At 37.0% G+C, this 17,877-nt stretch overlaps 3 protein-coding genes across 3 annotated transcripts; 1 reads left to right on the forward strand and 2 right to left on the reverse strand.

Moving 5' to 3' along the window:
* Positions 1-176: 176 nt before the first annotated feature.
* On the reverse strand, positions 177-2,757 carry LOC121254029 (pentatricopeptide repeat-containing protein At1g26900, mitochondrial). Its single transcript, XM_041153992.1, has one exon. The coding sequence runs from the start codon at positions 2,215-2,217 to the stop codon at positions 388-390; it is 1,830 nt and encodes a 609-aa protein (XP_041009926.1). The 5' UTR covers positions 2,218-2,757; the 3' UTR covers positions 177-387.
* A 153-nt stretch (positions 2,758-2,910) lies between these two features.
* LOC121254030 (protein GAMETE CELL DEFECTIVE 1, mitochondrial) lies at positions 2,911-6,047 on the reverse strand. Its single transcript, XM_041153993.1, has 3 exons — positions 5,327-6,047; positions 4,401-4,590; positions 2,911-3,331 (listed from the first exon to the last, which is right to left on the reverse strand). The coding sequence occupies exons 1-3, from the start codon at positions 5,872-5,874 to the stop codon at positions 3,125-3,127; spliced, it is 945 nt and encodes a 314-aa protein (XP_041009927.1). The 5' UTR covers positions 5,875-6,047; the 3' UTR covers positions 2,911-3,124.
* Positions 6,048-7,308: 1,261 nt separating this feature from the next.
* Positions 7,309-10,551, forward strand: LOC121254031 (40S ribosomal protein S9-2-like). The gene is made up of 3 exons (XM_041153994.1): positions 7,309-7,468; positions 7,734-8,115; positions 10,129-10,551. The coding sequence occupies exons 1-3, from the start codon at positions 7,441-7,443 to the stop codon at positions 10,310-10,312; spliced, it is 594 nt and encodes a 197-aa protein (XP_041009928.1). The 5' UTR covers positions 7,309-7,440; the 3' UTR covers positions 10,313-10,551.
* Positions 10,552-17,877: the final 7,326 nt, after the last annotated feature.

Below are 17,877 nucleotides of genomic sequence, written 5' to 3' on the forward strand. Positions count from 1 at the left end.
GATAGAGAAACAAGTTGATCACAAATTTCGATCTCATCAAGAGTTTCGCTCGCAGGACATGTTTTATGTACACTTTTGCATATTTGCACTTCATTAATATGATTGGTTGTGTCACTTTTTTTAATATAAAATAATTATTTTTGCCAATCATATCAGTAGAGTTTCATAATAAATATGTAAAAATGACTGTATGTATCAGAACTGGACAATCAGCTGGATTTAGAAAGCTTACTTTATCGACACTCCACGCGTCCTTACAAGTTACAAGGTCAATATGTCAAAAAGTCTCGTCACAAGGAACTGGAATACTTGTGTGCTCATGAGTCATGGCGAGGGAATGAATTATCGGTTAGTCAGTAGCTCTCGTTTCCCCAACTATCTATCTGTCTACCACCGAGAATCCATCTCAATTATGCTACATCCAGCTTCCTTCATCGTCACCTTTTCTTCCTCAGTTCCTAGTGACTTATATTTCACTTTCATTTCCAGCATTCTTCTTTCTTCCGGCAACCTTCCAGCAATGGCATAAGTGTTCGAGAGAAGGATCGAATCAGTGGGGTGTTGTTCATCATATATTTCAACTAACACCCTCTTCACACATTCCCCCAATTTAACATCCCCATAGACTCTACAAGCTGCAAGTAGCGATCGCCATGCCGTAGAATCACTCCTTATGGGCAAGCTCTTGATTAACTTGTATGCTTCCTCCAGTAACCCGGCACGACCTAAAAGATCAATCATACATCCGTAGTGTTCAACTTTTGGTGACAGGCCATACTCGCATACCATCCTCTCCAAACAACTCATGCCCTCTGTCACCAGCCCTCCATGGCTACAAGCACTTAAAACCGCCAAGAAAGTGACTTCATTAGGTCTAAAACCCTCACCCTCCATCCTGTAGAACAGCATGATTGCATTTCTCGCTTGCCCATGAATGCCATAACCTGAAATCATAGCTGTCCAAGATTTCACATCTTTGCTCTCCATCCTTTGGAAAATGTCAATGGCCTCTTCTAAGAACCCACATTTAGCATACATATCAACTAAAGCTGTTCCTAGAACTGCGTCCAACACCATTTCCTCCTCTTCCACATAATCATTGATACATCGGCCTAGATTAATGGTTCCAGAGGCAGCACAAGCTGAAAGCAATCCTGCCAATGTAGATGAGTTGGGCCTCACTCTTCGAAGTTTCATATCGAGTAGTAGAGCTACCGCTTTTTCTTCCATGCCGCTTCTTGCATACTTATCTATCACACAATTCCATAAAACAACATCCTTTTCGGTAACTTCATCAAAAGTCCTGCGCCCTAATTCAACATTCCCAGTTTTTGCATACATATAAATTAAAGCAGTAACAACATTTAAATCAGAACAAAAGCCAACTTTAACGCAATGCCCATGAAGAGATTCCCCTCGGCGCAAATTTCCAAAATCACCGACAGCTGACAAAACACTCAAAACTGTGGTGACGCTGGCTCTCAAACCACTGCTACACATTTGCCAGAACAAACCCAATACCACAGTTGGTTGTGACGAATGAAGATAGCCACCCATCAAAGTGTTCCATGAAACCAAGTCATTTTCTTGAGGAAACTCATCAAACAACTTATGAGCATCCCCAATCCTACCACAAACACAATATAAATGCAAAAGCGTATTCTTTACGTTGATAAATAGCCCATGTCCAGATCTCACAACCACCCCATGAATCCCTTGCCCAGTCCCAATGGCGAATACACGGGCGCAGGCTTTAAGTTTGGTAATAAAAGAGAATTGGTCTAGCATAATTCCTTGAGCTCTCACATGATTAAAAACATCAAAAGCTTTGTTTGGGTCATCACCAGTGGAATAGCCCCGAAGCATCGTATTGAACATGTACAAGTTTGGGTTTTTTATATGATTGAAAATGGAGGCTGCATATTCCATATCTTGAATGGAGTACGCAAGAAGCTTGCTCAGGGTGAAAGGGACATGGTCAAGGCCAGTCTTGACCATAAAGCTATGGATTTGCGAGGTTTCTGATATTTGCTTACAAGATTTCAAAAGAGAAATGAGCTTCTGGTCCTGTAACAACGTAGAGTAGTGTTTTGGGTTAAGAAGTCTGAATGTTTGCAGCCTCGGACATGAGGCATTGGCTAAGGTCATGAGCCGGTGTCCGGACTCTTCAGTGGCAAATGTTAAATTTGTTTGGCGAGAAATTAGGTATCGACACATATCAGAACTGGGGATACATACGAACTCTTTGATTGAGAAACAAAAGGTCAGAGATAAAGAATCAGTGGCATGCGCACTGCAATTCGGAGGGTGTGCAATTCGTAGGTACTAGTTTTATTAATAAGGATAGATATAGCTTTAAAAAAGAATTTGAGTCTATTATTAATTCACATGAGTCAGCCATCTCAAACGATGGTTGCTGTTGTAAGTGATTCCTTGTCTATTACAGCAACTATCATTCACAACCACAAAGGAGAACTCCTAAAGTCATATAGAAAATTAAAACTGCTATTGTTGAACCATCAATGACACAAGCAGAATATGCTATCCAGGCTTTAACAGATGCAAACAATTCTGCTTTGATTTTATTTGATGGAGAGAATTTGACAGAGGGGATGCTTCCATCATCTGAGTGTGAATCACTATCAACATCTGTAGTTCCAAACTCTACACTGATCAAACAAGTAGTCTCAGATATAAGAATAGACTTCAAGAGAACTACCTCGATCTTCTGATATTCAAGCGTTCTCTTTATTGGTTTTTTTTTTTTTCTTTTTTTTTTTTTTTTTTGGGGGGGGGGGGGGGGGGGGGGTTACTAAAGAAAATGAATAGATGGAATTTTGGCTTACTTTCAATTTCTTGTGTTAATAACACAAAGCCATCATTAAGTTATACAAATAAGAAAACAGAAACTTAGAAATGTTCTCTTATAAGGGCTCAAATTACAATGTTTTCAAAGGGTCCTATTTTAACACGCATTCTTGTAGCTTGCTGGATTTAGAATTTCAGTTCTCTACATGATAGGAAACCCCATACACAGAGGGAGCCAAAATCACTAGAGTTGCTGCAGTAGCGGTTGACAGTTTCAAAATCTTGATGCAAATACTTGAGAGAAGTCCCATCCAAGCTACCTTCCCTTTAACGGGGTTAGCCTGCTGTCAAATGGATTCCTCTCCTCCTTAAAGGGTTGGGTTGATGCATCGGATAGACTGGGTAACCTTGAAACACTACCCTTTCCTTTCTTTGCATTTGGTCCCAGCTCCTCTATCATGTATTTCCACCCATCAATTGGCCTCCTCCGGCTAAATATATGAGTCTTGATAAAACTAGCTATCTGCATACCAATTTCAGTTTTTGATAAGTAAACGAAATGGTAACATACCAATTTCATAAGCTACTAATAAGATAGGGAACGGGCAAAAAAGAAAAAGGGGAAGAACTTGAAGAAAATTAAAAACGCTTGATATCGTACTCAATTAGAGTAATAATCTTAAAAAGTAACTAAAAATAAATTCTAAAATATCAATACCCAGTCCAAAAATCTGCAGATGTTACAATTTACAAATAAATTAAACATTCGTCTCCAAACAACCACCCTACCCTAGAACACAACAAAATGGGAAATCACTGTAACTCACACCCTAGTTCAAAAGTCTCAATTCCATGCAAATCAGTGGTTAAGTTGAACAGGAGAAACATGTGAGAAAACCTTATTACTCTTGATCAAAAAATAACAATAAAAAATCATGCCCCAGTGGAATTTTTCCTCCACCTCATTCTAAAATGGCAAAACGGCAAACTTTACATTATCAAGAGAGAAAGAAATATATCCGTACTAAATACTTTTGCCTTCTTTCATTTCAATTGGCAACTTAATGAGTGTTTTTTCTCATATAATACAATAAGTTAGTTGATCATTTGAATGAAAAGAGCAAAGTAAATCCAAGACCTCAAATTAGGCGTCTAGTAGCAACGATTTACAATTCAACAAGTGTTTGAGAGTGAGGTGCCAGTTTAGTAAGTATAATTTACCCCAATATATATTTAGCCAACATGAAGGTGACCGCACAGCCTGGAATTTAGAGAAAAGAATGGTCATGTTCCATGTGGATTGTATCAGTGTCTACAACATTTGTGACCTGATTACTGCTCCAATATCTCTTTCTAATTACACCATCAAATGGAAAGAGATCATTCTAAGGCCAAACAAGACAACTATGACCTCAATCTGCCTATAATTACAATTATCTATTGAGTACCATGGACCGACAAGTAAATTAAAATCTGGGACTTCTTCCCTTCTTCAGGTTGCATCCATCATTCACATAACGCTAAACAACCAGAAAGATAATGTACTAGAACGAGAAAGAAAAAAGTATGCGCAAGAGACAATATGTGCACACCCGAAATTTACTATATGCAATTCGACGATCAAATTCTTGGAGGAGAATATCTTCTTCCCTCTGTGACATTTCCCAAACATTTCCATCTTGAGCCTTGGCTGTGGTTTCCCAGCCATCAGGCTTGTTTTTCAACTCATTAGAGCTCGGAATTTTTGAGTTGTTCAATTCATTGTTGGAAGTGTCAAAAATCCTGCAGTTATTCAAGTATTAATGCAGTTATAAAAAAAAAAAAAAACAGTTTAATTAATAAAAAGCCTGCACTAGGGCCACTATAATCTTCATACATATAAACAAGAAAATTAAAAGACATTATAACTGTAGTAGTGTACAAAACTGCATCCAACAACAGAGGTGCATATATTATAGTAAGAAAGTCCAAAAACACTAATAGAAGGCCCCCCAAAAAAAACAACATTACTTTATGGGTTTATTCTTATTAATCATTCCCAGAAGGCCATGATAAAGATAGCACACAAAATGAACTAGCAAAAAGTGTTCAATTTTATCTTAATGCATTGAAAATAATCAAAATAACTTGATCATAATAAAATAATGCCAAGTCTTGATGAGAGGTCGCCAGATTTCAACAATATGTTTATTCTGTGTATAATTCCTGTGCTTGGGCTATGCCTTTTACTATCAACAAAATCTTAATTTTACTTATATATAGATATATATATATATATATATATATATATACACACACATATATTTTCAAAATCTATATAGCCCTTATATATGTACACCACCCCAAATTACAGCATTTCATACCAGATACCAGAACATGTAGATGACCAAGATATCAAACAGGTCATAATAAATTGACGAAGGGCCAAAGTGACAGTGTCCCCTGCCAATTATCCCATGCATCCGAAAATGCAAAATTAAAATCTAGAAGATAAACGAAAGTGTTAGAAAAGGCATACTCGGAGCAGCTATCGAGCAATTTCTCAATATCGTCCCCTCCTCCGGCGACGGGATCCCCCAACTTGGCCTCCTCCTGCTTCTCAATCTCCTTCACCCACAATCCGGCGTGGATCCTCTGCTTCATCAACCTGTAATCCTTCTTCACGTTGTCCAAGCTATAAAGCATACCATTACTGCTATTACCTTCAATTTGTTGCTTTTCTTGCTGTTTGGTCTTGGACCCTTTTCTCTGATTCCAATTCTCGTTCATGTCCTCCACAAACGCCTTGGTCTCCGCGTCCACCTCGGAGGATAGGACAATCCCAGAGGCAGGCGACGGGAAGTTCACGTCGGTCTCCCAGGGAGACCGGTGCTTGGCCGAAAGGTCCTCCGGTAGCCAAGCCGTCTCCCACGATTCGTTCCATTCTTCTTGGGCCTTTCTCGAGTTGCTGCTGGCGGACGAAGACGGCTTGGAAGATAAACCTCTGAGTTCTGGGATTGCAGAAGAGAGTTTATGAAATTTGTTCGTAATTAAAGGGGATGCCGTTATTCGTTTAAGGCAGTGCATTTTTTTTTTTTTTTTTGGCGGGGGGGGGGGGGGTGGTTGAGGGGTTTTGAAGAAAAAAATATATGATTTCAGACAGATCAGGATGAAGAGATTACTGCATCCAAGCTGAGAGTTCGTCTCCAGAAACAATGGAACCAGAGTAGGGCTTAAACCCTCTACCGAGAGAGAGAGAGTGTAATTGAGAGGGTGTGTTAAAATGTTAAATTAAGTTGACTTGAGGTAAGTTATACGTTAATATGTTATATTTTAATATTATTATTATTTTAAAATTTGAAAAAATTGAATTATTTATTATATTTTTTATTAAAATTTAAAAAAATTATAATGATGAGTTGAGATAAGTTTACATTTAATTATATTTTGTTGGTTTAGTTTTTTTTGAATAATTATAAATTTGTTTATTTAATTTTTGAACGAATTTTAGTTTATTAATGAGTTATCTAATTCTAAAAATAAATTAAGTTTTATATTTATATTTATAAAAATTGACAGATAGATTAAGTTCTATAATCTTATTTGTAAATTTTGACAGATAAATTCCTATTTTTTATAAGTATTTTTCATATGGCCTATATATTCGTATACCATCATTGACTATACAACACGGTGTCGTTTTAAGTACATAACTTCATCTTGTAATTTTTAAGTCCTTAAAAATACTTTTATTGTAAGATTTAAAAATATTATAAAAAAATATAAATATAAATTATTTATATTATTATTTAATATATGAGTAGAGTCGAATTATATTATTTAATAATAAATCATAATTTTATATTGATCACAAATCAAATCAAAATCGAATATCATCGCCCTAATCCCGATTCAATTGTCAAATGTCTTCTTTATCCATGATCTACAATTCAAGAGGATGACTAATATTTACAATTTTATAATGTGCAAATATGTGACTCATATTATTTAAAAAAAAAAAAGTATGTGACTTACATAAAAAATAATAATTTTTTTTAATAATGAAGTAAATTATTTTTTAAAAAGAATGCACAAGACTTGTATACTCTAAAACTGTATCTAGCATTACTCATAGATATGAAATTAATGTAAATTGAGTTAAAATAACTCCATTTAAATATAATTTGAGATGGTTCCAAATTAACATAAAATCATCATCAATGAGTTAAGAAACGATATTTGTAATTATAGAATACGTAAGTATTGTACACTCTTTTTAAAAGATTTACACAAAAAATAATAATAATAATTTTTTAATAATAAAACTTACTTTTTAAAATAAAAAAATATATATAATTGCCTCCATTGTTGCTAATGAGTTAGTACCTTCAATTCAACGTTGGGTTCGGCCTGGTATCACACCGTTTTGGTTTTCAAGTCCACAACTAGAAATTGGATGTACCCTCTCCAAATGGGCCGAAGTAGATTTCGGCCGACTAGGGTTAGGGTTTAGTCCTTTGGGTAGGAAATATATAAAGCCCCTATTACGCACCCTGCTTTCTGCTTCTTCAAGCTCCTCATCACACCGTCCTTCCTCCTCATTCTCTTCGGATCGCGGACTGAGGGCGGGAGCGCCGGCATAGGCAAAACAGCATGGTGCATGTCTCGTTTTACAGAAACTGTATGTCTTCTGGGTCTCATGATATTGGATGGCATGTTTTATCTTCGTACCTCGGATCTATTTCATATTTCCTTGCTTCTCGTAATCTGTTTGAAACTTGAAGTTTGTTTATAAAGATTATTTAAAATATGTGAATACAAATCAGTCCCCGTCCGTCGCAAGTAAGTGTGAGACTGAGTTTAAATCAGTACTGTCGGTCTATTAACATTCTCGAGGTTCTAATGAGAGCTCAATTTTCGTTTATTTCGATTGATATATAATTCAGATGGGAAAACCTTTAAGAAGCCCAGACGTCCTTATGAGAAGGAGCGTCTGGACGCGGAGCTGAAGCTTGTGGGAGAGTATGGGCTGAGATGCAAGAGGGAGCTGTGGAGGGTGCAGTATGCTTTGAGTCGCATTCGTAACAATGCGAGAATGCTTCTGACACTGGACGAAAAGAACCCACGTCGGATTTTTGAGGGTGAAGCCCTTTTGAGGAGGATGAACAGGTACGGGCTACTGGACGAGAGCCAGAACAAGCTCGATTACGTGTTGGCCCTCACTGTGGAAAACTTTCTTGAGCGCCGTCTTCAAACGCTGGTCTTCAAGTCCGGAATGGCCAAGTCCATTCACCATGCCAGAGTGCTTATCAGGCAGAGGCATATTAGGTAAATAATTAATATCCCTTAGGTTACGTTGAAATGATTATGCTACTAATGCTTCATTTCTTCCCACAAGGTCTAATATGTTTGTGATCGTGTCTTCTAGCTTTTGTATTTTGCATATGTATGTATTCATTCTCTTTTCTTTTTTCCGTTTAATCGCTTATAGGTGGATGTGATTTGGTATTTCAGTTCTTGGCTTACTGTCTTTGCAATCAATTTGGATTTTTTATGTATCAAAATCAAAGAGTCTGGAGTTTTCAATGACTGTTAATCATCTACTCCATCCCACTAGTTTTGGGTTCGAGTTCAAGCAACCCATTAGAATTATGATATCTAAGTCACATTTTTTTACACGACATGAAACCTCACCAAGGCTGGGCAGCCATTCAGACCTTCCCTACCACACTAGAACTGTGTCAAGTGATCCAGGGGAAATCTTAGTGCAGAATCAAACTCAGGATGTCTTATTCTAAAGCTCGTCCTAAGCCCGTCTGTTGACCACTAGATTGCACCTTGACCAGTTAGAAACTGGTCACATTGAAAGAATTTACACTAATAACCAAACTTGGGAGCTAAAGTCTAAGGTAAACTTTAAAGCTCTTGGTTTTCCAGAAGAGAGTATTTGATCTCATGGGTTTGAGAGCCCAAAAAAATGAAGAAAGTAGAATTTGTGAATTTGATGGAAAAACATCCCCCTCTTGAAATGTTAAGTCGCTATGATGACATTAGGACCTCACTAGCCTTGTTTTATTTTTTCTTGCTTTGAATTGGTTTTTATGTACATCTACAATTGTTGACTCTTTATGTTTGTGACTTGTATGATCCGAATATTGGCAAGTGATTGGTCCTTGGATAGGGAATTCCACCCTTTTCCTTTCCAATAAAATGTGCCGAGGTGGGAAGGCAAATCATTAGTGTGGTCTAACTGCTAATTTTTGTTGGCTCTGGATTCTAAAGCAGAGTTTTGTTAAACTGGATTAGTGACAAGACTAGAATTTGTTGCAAGCAATGAAATGAATAAATGTTAAACCATTTGTAACGTCTTGTGGTGTGATTGTTTCCATTCACCACCTTTTTTTCATTCGTTTAATTGAGCACCCTTCCGAAACATGAAGTAAATAATTAATTTTGTAGGTTTAGAGTTTGCATTCACAAATAAAATTATTTTGGGAAGATATAAGAATTACTCCTTAGGCAGACTTTGAGATCATGGTGGTTCATTCTCAATTTGGACATTCAGAGGATCTCGAGTCTCCACTATGTTGTTGGGATAAGTAGTGATTGAGAGGACAATTATAAATGCCATGAAACCCTGGTGTAGATGTACTCTCATGGTTATTGTAGTGCAAGGTGGTTGTGTTTTGTGAGTGGCTGAAGGGATTAGTGGTTACTAGGTTGTGCTCGTAAGGTCATCCTTTAATGTGCTTCATGCTTCAATTGGCTGCACTTTTGTGAGGCGATCTTATTATTTTGTTGTAGGATTTTTGGTTTCCTGGGTCAGCTAGAACACAAATAGCAAAGTTTGAGTTTAGAGTCCCTGAGCTTTCATTTAACTTTGAGCTTTTGTATGGATTCTTTTTCCATAAATTCTTATCTGTTTCTATTGGCCTGGCTTAGTGGCTTGGTTGGCTCAATTAATATTTGATGTATTTAGTCACTTCGGTTTGTTCTGACTTTGAATGACAAATTCCTAGACTTGGCAGTTGGTCCCAGTGGGGACTTGAGTTAAACATGGTTATGTCCTATGACATTTGCTTGGCCACCAATGAACATTGACCCAATGCCCTAAATATATGAGTTGGTTTTCATAATTAGTAGATCTCTGATTAGTAACTGTTGCTCCTGAGGAGCATGGTGGCGTTCTTTCTCATTCAATCCAATTTGAGATATGTTGCGTTAACTGAACTTTGGACTCTAATTTGCCATTGATTCCGTCATGACCACTTTCTAGGGTGGACAAATGACAGTTTATTATCTTGTTGAAATGCTTTAAAATGTTTGTGCCTTTTTTGTCAGGGTTGGGAGACAGGTAGTTAATATTCCATCTTTCATGGTGAGAGTGGATTCACAGAAGCACATTGATTTTTCACTGACAAGTCCTTTCGGCGGTGGGCGCCCTGGGAGAGTGAAGCGCAAGAACCAAAAGGCAGCTGCCAAGAAAGCTACTGGTGGAGATGGAGATGAAGAGGAGGAAGAGTAAGCTCAAAACTTTAGATCTAAGAGGACAATGGTAATAATAGGATTTTCTATCGTAATTTATCATTTCTTTTTTGAATTATAAATGGTCTTTCTGAGAATGCTATAGGGAAGTTTTGCTTTTGTTTCATTGGATATTATCGAGCATGTGTTTTTTCTGGTAACTGTTGGATATTAGGTGCTTCATCATCATCATCGTGAGAATTGATCTTGAATTTCATGGTTAAGTTCCAATTTTGGCGATGGGGTCGAGTTGTTTGGGTGGGTTGCCAATTGTTACTGAATATTGTTTCTCAATGCCAGTAGCTCATGAGGAAATCGATAACCTTTTTAGTACATTTTGACAAAATATCTTTACTTAGTATTTTAGATTGATTGTTATCGGATAGTAAACAATTATGTCCTATACTGAAGGAATTATGACTATTTTTTTTTAAAAAAAGACGAAAATTACCAAAATATTATTTTTTTGTTTAATGTATAGTGAGTTCTCTTTTTGATTAGATGACAGGTAATTTCTATTTAAACAAGACAAAAACAAAACAAAACAAAGACGGCAAGAGAACAAGACCATTAAGTTATTTTTTGTATATAGTTATAACACTGGATATGGCATTGTATGTAAATTTTGTTTCTATGTTTATTCCCTCGCAATTATTTATCATTAATTTATCCAATGGTTCAACCCGCTTTAATATATAATAATAATAATAATAATAGGATGAGAAATGAAACAATGTAAACTCTCTCTATCATCTCTCTAAGATAGTAGTACGAGGGCTGAGTCTGACGATAATGGGCTGAGCTCTAGTCCACTTTAATAAGTAGCCAATAGGGTCATTGGTATTGATGAGCCTTGTGGGCTTCATTGGTAGGGGGCAACATGGCCTTTGAATGGTTTCCCAGTAAAAGATTGATTTTGTTTTTTACAAGTTCACGGAATTAATTCTAAGTAAGAAAAATGCCGATGTCTGTCCAAGGATGTCATTCGGGTTAATTCTAGTTGTTTCCACTTTCCAGCTCTTCTCCACTTCTAGGTCACACGTTCTGATCCTTGGGGTTTGCTTCCTATCTCTCGATCTTGTCCGTCCCTTTTCACATTATTGTAGCATAGCAGCAGCTTCTTCTTAACTTTTTTGGGCTGAGCTATTCATCCTTTTTAACGCTTATCCTCCTTTTCGGCCGCATGTCGGTTGTTCATCGTAGTGTGTGTATGTACATTTGTAACTTCTTTATGATTTGATTTTGACCTTAAAATTTTGATTAAGATGAAAAATTAAAATAAAAAATTAATACTTTTTATAAAGTTTCAAAATAGTTGTCCATATATATCCATCCCTGTTAAAAAATCTATTTACACACTTCTTTTCTAATACAACACCCAAATACACTACTCTATTTACAAACTTGAAGGAAAAGAATTTTGACATTTTTAAGGGTATACATACAGCAAACCCACTCACATTTGTTAACGAGGAAAAAATATCTGATGCTGCAAACCAATTCACATTTTAACATTCGTTCCGTTGCTTTCTTTAAAATCGTTTCCCCTCCATTGTCGTCCTACTACATCAACTTCCATACACCGTTGTCAGGCTGCTGTTCACAGGCCTCCGCTAGCGTCGGCTATCGTCCTTACCTTTGTCCCTAACACCTCTTTTCACAGCTGTTGTTTACCATTTCTAGTAAGCATTTTTTGTCATTAATATATATGTTTTGCTAGTTTTAGTAAATCCGTTTGCCTACATCGGTAAGGCTAATTTTGCTTTTTTTTTTTGGAAGATTTGGCTACAGGGTTTGTGCAACGTTCTCGATAACAAGAGCACTACTGCACTACTTGGACTGAACTTCAAACCCCAAGAATTGCAAGAACTAGTAAGAAAGAATGCATGAACTTGAACACAGAGTGATTAAACGCAAGATTCCATTGATGAACCTTGACAAGGGATTTTCAAGGAATTCTCAACTTCCTAATACTCAAACTTCAATGATTCAAAATGGAAGTCTACACAGGCCATGCAACCGCTTTTACAATCGCAGGACATGAAGTAATTTAAAACGCAAACTTACAAACATTAAATGTAGCTTATACATCTAACAACTCAAACGCACCGTTTAACTAAAACTCTTCAAAATAGAAATACACTAAACAGCAATAGCTATCAACTGAAACAACCTTTACTACAAGTCGCACACTATACCAAAACTCCCTATTTAATTAATGTGGCAGTTAAAACTGTTACTCATCTTCAATCACCTTTCTTCCTTTCTATTACGAACTCAACCTCATCACAACCTTGCTTTTCTCTTCAAGATTCTGCCCCAAGCACCCATGACAATCTCTACCTCTTCAAGGCTTTGCCCACAAGGCACCCGTGACAATTACAAAATAGTGCCCACCAAATGAGGATATAGAGACCTCAGTTTGTACAACAATTCCCATGAATTCTCTTCCATTTAAGCTCTTACCCATTTAACCAGCACCTTAGTAGCAACATGATTGCCTATTTTCTTCATTCTCATTTCAAGAACTCTTTCAGGCTCGGGTTGTATAGTTCCTTCATCATCGACTGAAGGGAGAGTAGGCAAAGGGGAAATCTGATCCCCTAACTTCTTCTTAAGACGCGACACTTAGAAAACTAGATAAGTTTTCGGTGTGGGTGGTAGACTCAACTTATAAGCAACTAAGCCAATCTTTTGAATGACTTGAAAAGGACCATAGTATCAAGGGGCCAACTTCATGTTATGTCTCATAGCCACTAATTAGGCCTAAAATGGAGAAACTCCTGTAGAAGAATGCATAGTTGTGTTATAATGCCACTCAGCCATTGGCAACCAATTAGTCCAACTCCTTGGTTTAGATCCAGTATATGCTCTCAGATAAGCTTCCACAGCTTTATTTAATGCCTCAACTTGACCATCAGATTGAGGATAGTAAGCTAGCTCATAGCCAGGATGGTACCTTGCATTTTGCAGAGCTCTTGCCAAAATAAGCTTGTAAAAATCACATCACGATCTAAGACAATGGTTCTAGGCAACCCATGAAGCTTGAACACCCCAGAAAATAGTACTTCTGCCACTTTAGATATTGTATATAGGTGAGACATAGGAAAGAAATGACCAAACCTTGTCAACCTGTACACTATAGTTAAAATCACTGCCATGCCATTAGAACTGGGAAGTCCCTCAATTAAGTCCATGGCAATATCGAGCCAAGGACTTTGAGGAGTATAGGTAAGGGTTGAAGTAACCCTGCTGATAGTATATTTTCAGACTTATTCACTTGACATGTTGACATGTTTTTACCACCTTTCTGATACCCTTCCTCATATCAGGCCAATAAAAATCAAGCTTAGCCTTTTGTAGGGTCTTATGATAACCCATATGACCTTTTTTGGACTATAATGTATGTGCTGCAAAACTCTTTTGAAACAAAGAACCAGGAACTATAACTAGCTTCCCTTTCCTTAGAAAATGACCTTGCTGTAGAGAAAATCTTTAGGAACATGCTCTCCTTTTTGCAATGCATCAATCAATTGAGTTATCTCAAAGGATTCTAAATAACTTTGCTTAAGATAATTTATTCATGCAAGAGTAGGAAATGAAATCAGAGCCAAAGTAGCATACTCCTCTTCCATCTTCCTAGAAAGTGCATCAGCCACTTTGTTATCTCTCCCTCTCTTGTACTCCACTTTAAAGTCAAAACCCATGAGTTTCGATATACATTTATGTTGAGCTTCTGAAGCCACTTTATGTTCCAACAAATTTTTCAAAACGTGCTGGTCGGTCTTAATTTTGAAGGGTTGACCCAATAAGTATGGTCTCCACTTCCCCACTACACTCACAAGTGCTAAAAATTTTTTTTCGTAAATTGATAAGAGTAAAGTTTTACCCTTAAGAGCCTTGCTAAAAAAGGCTATTGGCTAGTTGTTTTGCATCAACACAGCCCCCAAACCAACCCTTGAGGCATAACATTCAAATGAAAACTCTTGAGAAACATTTGGAAGCTTCAAAATTAGAGGGTGAGCTACAGCATTTTTGAGCTGTATAAAAGCTTCCTCAGCTTCATTAGACCAACTAAAACCATTCTTTTTCAACAACAAGGTCAATAGAGCAGCTATTTACCCATAGTTCTTAATGAACTTTCTGTAATACCCAGTTAGGTCTAGAAAACCTCTCAAAACCTTCACTGTTTTAGGAATAGGCCAGTCAATCATGGTTGATATCTCAATGGGGTCTGCTTTAACTCCCTCTCTAGAAATAATGTGGCCTAAATAATCTACTTCCATGACACCAAATCTACATTTAAATCTTTTAGCAAACAATGTATGTTGCTGTAAAACAGATAACACTGCCTTCAAATGCTCAAGAAGCTGAGTTAAATTTTGGCTATAAACTAAAATATCATCAAAGAATACTAAAACAAATTTTCTGAGAAAAGGTTTAAAGACGTGGTTCATTAAATCTTGAAAAGTGGCAGGTGCATTGGTAAGTCCAAAAAGACATTACCAAGAACTCATAATGACTTTCATGAGTTCTAAATGCTGTCTTAGAAATATCCTCATCTTTCACCCTTATTTGATGATAACTTGATCTTAAATCAAGTTTAGAAAAATACCTTGCCCCAAACAACTCATCAATAACAAGAATAGGAAATTTATTATTGACAGTTTCCTGATTGAGAGCTCTATAATTGATGCACATCATTCATGTGCCATCGACTTTCTTCACAAAGAGGACAAGTGAGAAAAATGGACTTTGGCTTGATCTAATTACGCCATTAGCCAATAAGTCTTAAACAATTTTCTCTATTTCTTTTTATTGGTAGTGAGGGTACCTATAAGGCCTCACAGAAATTTGGAGCAGTGCCTTCCCTCAACACAGTTTGATGATCAAAATCTCGAGTTAGAGACAACTCAACTGGTTCCTCAAAAGCAGACGTAAACTGTTGTAACAGCTCTTCAACTTCTGGTAACACTCTCATTTTCTCCTTTTTATCTTCTATTGCAACTAGCTGTAATAACCACCCTTGTTGGCCAATGAAAGACAACTTCAACATGTTGACCCCAGCTTCCACTTGCACTTTATCAAACATAAGACCCTGCAATAGCAGCTTGTTGCCATTCACCTCAAATTGCATGGACATGTTATTAAAATCCCACTAAATAAAACCCAGTGTTTTAAGCCATTGAACCCCAAGAACAATGTCACATCCACCGAGTGTCAAAACATGGAATGGAACCAAAAATTTGGAGTCTTGAATCTTCACTGTTTCCTCACATCTGCCTTGATTAAGAACTTTTGCTCCATTTGCTACCTTCACTTGCAACCCCACATCCTTTTTAACTTTTAAATTGGTTGCTTCGACTACTAATGAATCCAAGAAATTATGAGTGCTTTTTGAATCCACAAGTCTTTCCACACTAAAAGAGCCAATTTTTCCAAACAACTTCATTGCATTGTTGTTCACACAACCAGAAACAACATGAATGGAAACCTCAAGCACCACAGATTGTTGCACCACCCCTTGTTGAACAACTTCTAACAATTGCTCACTTTCCTCAAGAACTCCTTCAAAACTGTCTTTTTCCACTTACAAGAAACACATACCCTTCTTCCTCTTTTCATCCATTTGAATTGAAGTGACTTTCCTCACAAGAGGACCAAATCTCTAACCAACATTAGTCCATTATAAACAACTCCTCACTCTACAAAACTCAAATTTTGTCTCTAAGATTTTCTTGAGGACAACACATACTCCTCTTAAATCTTTGCAAGGCCAAAAGTAGCCTCAAGATTCACTGGACTCAACATTTTAATTGGCAACCTGATCTCATCTTTTAACCCACTAAAGAAGTAACTTGTGCCTCTCAGATAGCCCTTTCAACCTATTTCATAGGGCCTTAAACTGAGATTTATACAAGCAAACAAAAGTTGTCCGCTTGAGCCTAGTTAGAGCTTCCATTGGGTCATCATAAGATGATGGCCCAAATCTAACTTGAATGACTGACACTAAAGTGTCCCAAGAATTGAATTTCCCACTGTCAAGGGCATCTTGGTACCAAATTAAAGCTTCTCCCTCCATGTTATAAGAAGTTATCAACAACTTCTGATCAAAATGAGTCTGATTGTAATCGAAAAACTAATTGGCTTTGAAAACCCAACCAGCAGGATCATTCCCACTATAATGTGGCAAATCTAATCTAAACCCCCTATGCACAGTGTTCCTTTCCTCATAACCAACCACATTTCTTGGATCCACAAATCCATCACGATTAGAATTAACATGAGAAGACTCTACCAAAGAACGAAGCATATCACATACCTGGTCGAGCTTATCTGTAATTCCATTGATTGATTGTTGATGGTTGTCCAACTGCTTCTGCAACACATCTTGTTGCTTCTGTGAAACTTCTTGATGACCTTTTATTACTCCTCTCATGCTTTCTGCCATCAGAGGATCGTCGACTGCTAATACCACTTGTAACGTTCATGATAACAAAAACACTATTGCACTGCCTGGACTGAACTTCAAACCCCAAGAATTGCAAGAACTAGTAAGAAAGAATGTATGAACTTGAAGACAAAGAGATTAAACGCAATATTTCATTGATGAACCTTGACAAGGAATTTTCGAGAAATTCCCAACTTCCCAAGACTCAAACTTCAATGATCCAAGACGGAAGTCTATACAAACCATGCAACTGCTTTTATAATGGTAGAGCATGAAGGAATTCAAAACGCAAACTTACAAACATTAAACACAGCTTATACATGTAACAACTCAAACGCACCATTTAACTAAAACTCCTCAAAATAGAATTACACTAAACGACAACAACTATCAACTAAAACAACCCTCACTACAAGTTGCACACTACCCCAAAGCTCTCAATTTCATTAATGTGGCTGTTAAAGCTGTTACTCATCTTCAATCACCTTTCTTCATTTTTGTTACAAACTCAACCTCATCAAAGCATCATAGCCTTACTTCCCTCTTCAAGATCCTACCCCCAAGCACCCATGACAGTTTGGTAACACAATGTTCCAATAAAAGAAAGATGAGAGAAAAAAGTCTTTTAGTGTGGTAGTTCTTCATTCAAAAACATAGTTAATTGGTTAACCTTGCAATTTCTTGATTCAAGTAGCATTGGAGTCGCAAGCGGTTGTGTAGGGCAGTTGTAGAGAACTTTCGAACAATAACATAATCAAAGTTCTACTCCTCATTGTTTTTGGGATGATTTTTTTTTTAATAGCAACCTATCTCATTAAAAGACTTCCAGCCGCTCCTTTTGGCATCTCTCTTTTTGAAAAAATCTTTCACAAAACACTTGATTTCTCTATCATTAAAATTTTTGGTTGTGCTTGTTATCCTTATCTCCGACCCTTTAACAAACACAAGCTGGATTTTAGGTCTAAAACATGTATCTTCATTGGCATCAGCAACTTTCACAAAGGTTACAAATGCCTTGACCCCGACTCTAGTAGAATTTTTGTTTCTTGGCATGTTATGTCATCTTTGATGAGTCTTTGTTTCCTTTCTCATCACCCACGACATCTCAAGTCCAT

The sequence above is a fragment of the Juglans microcarpa x Juglans regia genome, chromosome 3D (assembly GCF_004785595.1).
Source record: "Juglans microcarpa x Juglans regia isolate MS1-56 chromosome 3D, Jm3101_v1.0, whole genome shotgun sequence".
In the NCBI taxonomy this organism is placed as follows: domain Eukaryota; kingdom Viridiplantae; phylum Streptophyta; class Magnoliopsida; order Fagales; family Juglandaceae; genus Juglans; species Juglans microcarpa x Juglans regia.